Here is a 7,748-nt window from a genome sequence, read left to right as displayed (position 1 = left end):
GGGGGGGGGGGGGCAGAAATCATAGAGTTAGGTTAGAAGCTTAAGGTTAAAAAGAAAAATGGCGCTAAAATAAGATAGCTCAGTGAATCAATGGTACGCTTTTTGGGGGGTTAAGTAGAATATCACATTTTTTTAACCTTAATCTGGTAATTCCAAGTTTTACTCGATGCGGTATTTGGGTCAGACTAAGAAAAAAAAGAGGGTAGTACGACGTTACATTTCCACGCAACGCCGGGTTGTCGGACTAAGGCGGTACACTAATGATGCGAATACGAGGACTGGGATCGATGGGTGAATGTTAAGATGAGGGAAAGATACCGCATGGGGAAAGTATGTGGTTGGTGGGAGATTGCGGGAGAGGGAGATAGGTGTGGCGGTAGGGTCGGCGGGAGCGAGGGTGGGTGGAGATGAAGGAGGTACCTGGTGAGGTAAGTGGTGGTGTGTATGAGGTGAGCTAGTGTATGCATGTGAATGAGAATGCGAGACAGTGATCGATGGATGTACGTAGGGGAGATGAAGGACTGCCCTTTGCGGCAAGTTTTCTTGTAGACGATACGTACGAAAGCGAACGGGCGTGCTGAGGTTGGGGGGAAGTACGACGAGGCTAGTGGCTGTCTGGAATGAGAATGCGAGACAGTATTCGACGGAAATGTGTAGGGAGATGAAAGACTGCCTGTTGTGGCAGTTTCCTTGGTGTACATCTGCTGGAATGCGAAATGCACGTGCTGACGTGGAGAGATAGACGCACGTGGATGAGAGAGATACAAGCACCAGCGATCGGCTGTACGTAAAAGAGAAAGCGAGGCAGTAATCGATGGAACATAAGTAGTGAGATGAAGGACTGCCGTATGCGGTAGTCATCGTCTCTGGATCGATGCGTAAGCCAATTAGAATTTTGCACTGTAGTGATACGCACATGGATTAGAAAGATACAAGCACCAGCTGGTGATCGTTGCGTGAAAGAGAATGCGAGTACAGTAATCAACGGGAGACGTGTGAGAATGCAAAAACTGCTGCATGCGGCAGCTGTGACGTGTAAGCCAACGGTATCAGAGCGAGATGAACGTGCTGAACTGTAAGGGATAGTATACGCACGTGGATTAGAGATGTTTGACCACAATTTAGCGGCTATCCATGAAAGAGAATGCGAGTGCAGTAATCAACAGTAAATGGGTAGGACGACGTACACACTACCGCATACGGTAGTCATCTCGAATGCAATGATACAAAAGCGAGCTGGGCTTTCTGGACTGTAGGGATAACCCCACGTGGGACTAGAGAGATACACGTACGCCCAGACTAGTGGCTTTCTGTGAATGAGAACCCGAGTACAGTGTTCCACGACAAAAAGACATGGACTACCCTTTGCGGCAGTCATCTCGCATACGTACTAGCTAGGATCCATGCGTGAAAGAGAATGCGAGTGCAGTATTCAACGGAAGACATGTAGTACGACAAAGACCTACTGTATGTAGTAACCGTCATGCGTAAAAGACACCAAGATACGAAGGTCCAGGAATGCGAATGCGAGCGCAGTGATCGATGGATGTTTGTTGTATTACTACATGCTGACTTTATGAAATAAACGGGATAGTCGGTAGTGATATTTATTATGTAAGGACACGGGTTTGGATACAAAGAGAGGACGCGGTGTACTAAGATCTACGGTAGTACCATTTCCAAATATTGACATTTAACCGTATTGCGTCCAGACAATTTCTATCATGATAGCTGAGACATTTTGGAATTTCAGAAGCAACATCTCCGAAAACTTCTTCTGTCGATTCAAATGTGCAGTCAAATAATTTACCTACTTCCATATACCATGATGTTGTATTGTAGCCAACTTGCATACCAAAACATCTATACAAAAGGTGGGGCAAGAAGTCGGAGAAAAAAGAGTCAAGGATGGGCCCTGCAACAGCATTGTAGGTAATTGGTAGCATGTAGGACCAGGAAATGGCCCCCTCGCAGACGTGCCACGTCAGGAAGCTGACGACTATGCAGAAGCGAATGCGAAAGAGAATGCGACCACACGTTGCAGAATAAATCATGTGGAAATCATTCCAATCAAATACATCGAATGGAATACTCACCTTGTAAACAGTTTCTCTCCTTTGAATTTCAACTGAAACGCATTTGGTCGCTGTAAGTAAATTAGGTTGCTAGCCTATCTGCTGGTGGCGGCGTCGCACAACCTAAAGACTTTAGTAGTCCACAAAGTATCACGGCAAATCTCTTTTCTTGAAAGGGTATCCTTGACTTTCAGTCGGCAGGCAAAACAATTTTCATTTCCACAATACGTAAACCTAGCAATTTGGACTAACCGCAGGCTCCCAATGATAATCCTCTAGACATTCCTCACGCCCGCACGTCTCATAACCGTACGTCATTATCCTACTGAACTTGCCACTGCGTGAAAAGCAATGCTTGCACAGCGAGTTTTGCGCCCATCCATCACCATGTGTGGATTTAAAAATAGAGATGTCGTGCATCCATTCATCACCTTTGTCATCCTTGTAGACGGACACGCTCGTATCAAATAGGTGCAGGGTCCTTACGAAGCTTGGGGTTTCTGGCGGCTCCGGGGTTGCAGAAGTGTATTGCCATGCTGAGAGTTTCACAGGGGTTGTCGGCTGCGGTATTATACTAGGCTCTGGACTCTGAATGGCGATGCTGGACTTGGTATTTGCGTCATTCGGGAGGTGTTCAATGGGCGTGTTGATCACCGCACCAGCCAATGACCTTCCCGTAAATTTTAGTCCGGGCAACAAAAGTCTGTATTTATCAGGAGAACTTTTGGGGGACGTGGTGAGATGTGGCTCGCTGTTTGAAGTAGTCGCCGACTTCCGTGTTTGCGGCGATGTCAGTGGGCGCATCTTTTTCAAGAGCAGTTCGTCTTCCGTGTCATCAACACTGCGTCCTCTCTTGCGGGCTGCGGTTTTGTTAACAAAAGATTATCAGCGTAATATTGACTCAAAGTATGGAGAAACTGATGTGAGATCCAGCCGCCCCTTGCTCATCCTGGAGTTATCTAGCCTGTTGGATTCAGGTAGGACAGGATAAGTACATACAAGCCTTACTTCTACCCTCAAAATGAGACAATGCGGTGGCTGCGTTAGAGGAGGACGCAGTCAATGCAGAAGTTGGAGCTTCGCTAGAGGATGTATCTGACGACTGGTCAGATCCGCAGGACGTCAGTGGCGAGCTTGATTGGGTATGTTCATCGGGTACTGTTCGCAGTGGGATCTTTAACTTTTGTAGATTGAGTCGCGGCTGTGATGAGGGCAGGACATCCGCGTTCAAGACATATTCGTCACTGGAAATTGTCTTTTGCTCGATTTTCGGAATGGCACAGGTCTCGTTATGACGGTGGCTCACTGTGTAGTAATCTCCAGACGAGGCTACAGTCGATTGGCTTGACTTGAAACTTGCATGCTGAGGCAAGCTCGAACTTGGCGGTATGCCTTCGGCCTTGGTTATGTTCTTCTTCCTCGAACGTGCTTCGTCGGCTGCTCGAAGTTTCTCGCGGGCGTCTCGAGCAGCGGACGCACCACCGACCCAGATCGAAGGCACGCGCTTCTCTGCATTTCCAGTGGTGCCCACTCTATTCACGTCAGTTATTTGGGTAGTGAGGGGTCCTGGGGAGAACAGGATGTTGCTCAGTTATTGTACCTTGAACTGTTTCGCAAAGTCTTGTCATTGCCCGAAGCTGTCAGAGTGCTGACGCCACCAATCTCGTTGAGTAGCTGTTTGAAGAAGGACGGAGGAGATCCCGGGTTGCTAGAAGATTCCGATTTAGGCTGGCGAGGGGTAGTCATGTTGTGTTAGAATGCTCATGAGTGGAAGGCTAAGCAATGCAACACAGCGTAGTTGAGATATGGGTGAGGAAGACGAGGTGAGGGTGGCATGAGGAAAAAGCTTGATGCTATCAGAATGTTGCCCCAAGGAAGGTGTCAGTGTCGCGTAAGGAAAGAGGCAGGAACAATTCACTTTCGGCAGCAGCCACGGCACGAACGAGACTTTCATGTGACTCGGAGAGGAACATGCACGCAAAACAAATCATGACGTGTGAGATTAGCTACGAGATGCCACATAGCTCTCACTGTATGGTATACTACAAGCCTCGTTCTATCATGCAGAGGCCTTTTCATTGCGCCTGTTCATGTCGTGCATTGCTCGTGTTCTTCATGACTCGGACATTTCAGTGTCCTCAGCCTTGGCCAGGCCATGCTCCTTGAGGAGAGCATCGATCTCATCCGCTCCCCAGAGGTGGTGGTAGATCTTTCCAGTCTTGGTCTTTCCTACTGTCGCGAATTCAACTGCGGATTATTAGCATTGTCTTGTGGGGAAGCGGAATCGGAGACGCACTCTTCTCGCTGCTTAGCTTAGTCGAGTCCATTGTCTTGCTCAGCACCTTGACAGCAAGCCCACATGCCTCCTTCAGACTGCAATCCTCCTTGTAGTCCTGCTTCAGCAGACTCTGGGCAGAGGCATTGTTCGCACCCACGCTCGTTGCCTTCCAGCCGCCGTAGTTGCCACTAGGGTTGCTCTGGTACAACTGGAACTGTCGCTGCGGGTCCCAACCGGCGTAGATGAAGGACACACCGAATGGTCGGAGACCACCGTGTTGCGTGTAACCTTGCTTGAGATCGCATAAGCGGCGGACGAGCTGCTCGCAGGGAATGTCTTCGTTGTAGGTGAGGAGATAACGTTGGGCGGCTTGACGGGCGTAGTTGATGAGGATGTTAGCGTCGGCCGTCATTCCTGCAACAGCACAAATCATGTTGCTGTAGAATTGTTAGCATAGCAGCCTAGGGTATTTGCCCTCAATTACGCACTCGTTCAGGATGTATAGCTTCTCGGCCGATGTGTCCTGCTCCAACAACTTGCTGGTGACCTTTCGCTCTGCGGCCAGTACAATGCCATCCTGGGCCAAGATGCCTAATGCTGTTCCGGCGTGCGAGATGGCTTCAAGCGCGTATTCGACCTGGTAAAGGCGGCCCTCTGGGGAGAAGATGGTCGTCTATATACACAGTCAGTTGCCATATTGCCGCCTGGAATATCACATTGCGTACTCGGGAATCGTATCTCCGCGACATGATTGCACTCTACACGGATATTCTGGGGTGTTGAGGTTGTTGTCGCCGACAAGACAAGGGAGGATGGTGGGGAAGTCGGCGTGGGCTGGTTGGTGCTGGTGCTTGTACTCTAAGAGCTCCAGGCACAAGCTCCTACGCAGCGCGTCGGCGATTCCGCTGTGCTTGGCGCCGACCACATTTTGGATCCAACAGCCGCAACACCAAACCTTGACTATTTCTGCTACGTGAGAAGACTCTGGATGTTTCCGGGCTCTTCTGACTAGCTACTGTTTCAATATGTCCGACATTCCCGTGCGACCGCCTGCACCGCCGCCACTGCTTCCTCCAGGCTGGACAGAACACAAGGCGCCGTCTGGTAGCTAGAGCTCTACCTGCGTCATATGCCTCCACTAACACATCTCAGGACATTCTTACTATTACAACAAGGAAACTAAGAAGTCGACTTACACGCGGCCCGTAGCAGAGACACAATCACTCTACCAACCAACGCCCGCCGTTGCGTCTGCCGCGCCCACTCCCTACGCCGCGGCGCAAAAGTACGACGCTGGATACGACCCGCAGTCTACGCAACCAACCACTCAGCCCCAATCATCGCTCAACGACTTCATATTCGCAAGCGCGCCGAAACAGTTCCCCCGGCATGGCGGAGCGCAGCAGTCAAGAGGTGGATATCATGGCGGAATGCGTGGTGGACACAACAACTTCAACGACCGACGAAGAGAACGTGACGACCGGCCCAAGCATCGCCAGGATATCCCCAATTGCGCGCCATGGGTACTTGTGAGGACCAAGTTTGGACGGCGGTTTGTGTGGAACAAGGAGACGAATGAAAGCTTTTGGAAGTTCCCGCCGAATGTCATGTCTGCTGTGATTGAGTTTGACCGCAAGGAGCGCGAGCGCAAAGAACGTCGGGAGCGGGGCGAGCCGAGCGACGTTGAGGATGAGCAAGATGCTGCCATGGCAGAAATTGAAGCGGAACTAGCAGCTGCTGAAGAGGAGGTCGAGATTGTGGAAGTGGATGGTGACGAGGATATGGAGAACGATGAGGAGTATGAAGAGGTTGAGGTTACAGATGACGAGGGCGATTCGGGCAATGCATCAAAGCGACAGCGTACTGAAGAGCTGGCGGGAGACGAACCACCTGAAATGGGCGAAGACGATCTCGCCTGGCAACTGGCGCAAATGGAAGAAATGGAAATGGAACAGGGCTACGATGATCAGTACGACGACGAGGAACCTGCCTTGTCTGAAGAAGACTGCAAAGCATTGTTCAGAGAGTTGTTGGACGATACAGGCACAAGTCCTTTCACCCCCTGGGACAAGGTCCTCGAGGATGGCGCGCTCTACGACGACGAGCGCTACAAGGCTCTACCCAACATGGCTGCGCGCAAGGAATGCTTCAACGAGTGGTCTCGAGACAAGGCGCAGATCCTCAAGGAAGAAAAAGCCAAGCAAGGCAAACGCGACCCTCGAATACCATACCTAGCCCTCCTCGACCGCCATGCAACCCCCAAACTGTACTGGCCTGAATTCCGCAGAAAATTCAAAAAAGAGCCCGAGATCAAAGACGCCAAACTACCCGACAAGGAAAAGGAGAAGCTCTACCGTGACCACATCAAGCGTCTAGCAATGAGATCGTCCGACCTCAAAGCCGATCTCACAGCCCTCCTCCGCGCACAGCCTCTTGCTTTGCTGAACAAATCAACAACCCTCGACTCCCTCCCTTCCCCCGTCCTCAGCGACCTCCGCTTCATCTCCCTCCCCCCAGCAACACGCGAGCCCTTGATCAAAACCTACATTTCCACGCTACCCCCCGCGCCCGAGGACGCTACCTACTCTGCCGAAGAAGAAGCCTCGCGCGCGAAGAAGATTGCAGAGCGAGAGCGCAGAGAGAAGGCGCTGGCCGATCGCGAGCGTAGAGTTCGAGAGGAGAAGAGGAGACAAGAGCGCGATTTGGCATATGGAAAGGGGAGGCTGAGGGAGGAGGAAGAGGAGATTAGGCGGGCGTTGGAGGTTGGGAAGGGGGGACTGAAGAAGAGGCTAGGTGAGGAGGTAGAGGAGGGGGAGAGGGAATAGGTGGAGGTTGTATATACCCCGTTACAATGTAGTAATGCACAGCAAGGAGTTGTTCTTGGCATATGATTGCACGACTAGAAACCTCGCATCTGTAACTATTAATACCATCTACAAACATATTCCAAGATAAACATTACCTCCTACTCATCTCTAACCCCATTCTTTTCTTCCCCCCCCCCCTTTTTTTTCTTTTCTTCTTTTTCTAAAACTTCCACATTCACTGTTTCACCCTCCCTGCTTCGCTTCCAAGAGAGAGAAAAAAAAAACAAAGTCTCAACGGTCCGCTCGGTCCCTGCAGCCGTTCAACCCAACTCCAACGGTTCCGCATACGCGCTGATCACGTGCTTCCTCACTACCACCTACACACACACACACCATACGTACACCCCACTACATATCTCCCATCTAGGTTCGCGATTATGCATATAGCACAACAAACACGGCTGATTCTGTCGTATCCAGCGGGGGGGGGGGAGTTTACAAGGCAAGCATCAAAGTGCAATCTAGTCTCTTTTTTTTATCGGACCGCCGGCCTCGGACTTGGCTTTTACTTGACCTACTTTCGTTTAC

At 50.6% G+C, this 7,748-nt stretch overlaps 4 protein-coding genes across 4 annotated transcripts; 1 reads left to right on the top strand and 3 right to left on the bottom strand.

Annotated features, from left to right (window-relative positions):
* Positions 1–213: 213 nt before the first annotated feature.
* Positions 214–861, bottom strand: COCCADRAFT_112658 (uncharacterized protein; the record flags this gene model as incomplete). The annotated part of the gene is made up of 1 exon (XM_007720442.1): positions 214–861. One exon carries the CDS (start codon positions 859–861, stop codon positions 214–216), a length of 648 nt encoding a protein of 215 aa, XP_007718632.1.
* A 1,448-nt stretch (positions 862–2,309) lies between these two features.
* Positions 2,310–3,821, bottom strand: COCCADRAFT_112662 (uncharacterized protein; the record flags this gene model as incomplete). The annotated part of the gene is made up of 3 exons (XM_007720441.1): positions 2,310–2,935; positions 3,075–3,607; positions 3,676–3,821. The coding sequence occupies 3 exons, from the start codon at positions 3,819–3,821 to the stop codon at positions 2,310–2,312; spliced, it is 1,305 nt and encodes a 434-aa protein (XP_007718631.1).
* Positions 3,822–4,188: 367 nt separating this feature from the next.
* COCCADRAFT_10230 (uncharacterized protein) lies at positions 4,189–5,102 on the bottom strand (the record flags this gene model as incomplete). The annotated part of the gene is made up of 4 exons (XM_007720440.1): positions 4,189–4,322; positions 4,372–4,790; positions 4,842–5,026; positions 5,079–5,102. 4 exons carry the CDS (start codon positions 5,100–5,102, stop codon positions 4,189–4,191), a joined length of 762 nt encoding a protein of 253 aa, XP_007718630.1.
* A 276-nt stretch (positions 5,103–5,378) lies between these two features.
* Positions 5,379–7,178, top strand: COCCADRAFT_112657 (uncharacterized protein; the record flags this gene model as incomplete). Its single annotated transcript, XM_007720439.1, has 2 exons — positions 5,379–5,457; positions 5,506–7,178. 2 exons carry the CDS (start codon positions 5,379–5,381, stop codon positions 7,176–7,178), a joined length of 1,752 nt encoding a protein of 583 aa, XP_007718629.1.
* Between the last annotated feature and the right edge of the window lie 570 nt (positions 7,179–7,748).

The sequence above is a fragment of the Bipolaris zeicola genome (genome assembly GCF_000523435.1).
Source record: "Bipolaris zeicola 26-R-13 unplaced genomic scaffold scaffold_479, whole genome shotgun sequence".
Lineage (NCBI taxonomy): Eukaryota > Fungi > Ascomycota > Dothideomycetes > Pleosporales > Pleosporaceae > Bipolaris > Bipolaris zeicola.
Note: the sequence above shows the minus strand (reverse complement) of the source record. Positions and strands in the feature narration are given on the sequence as shown.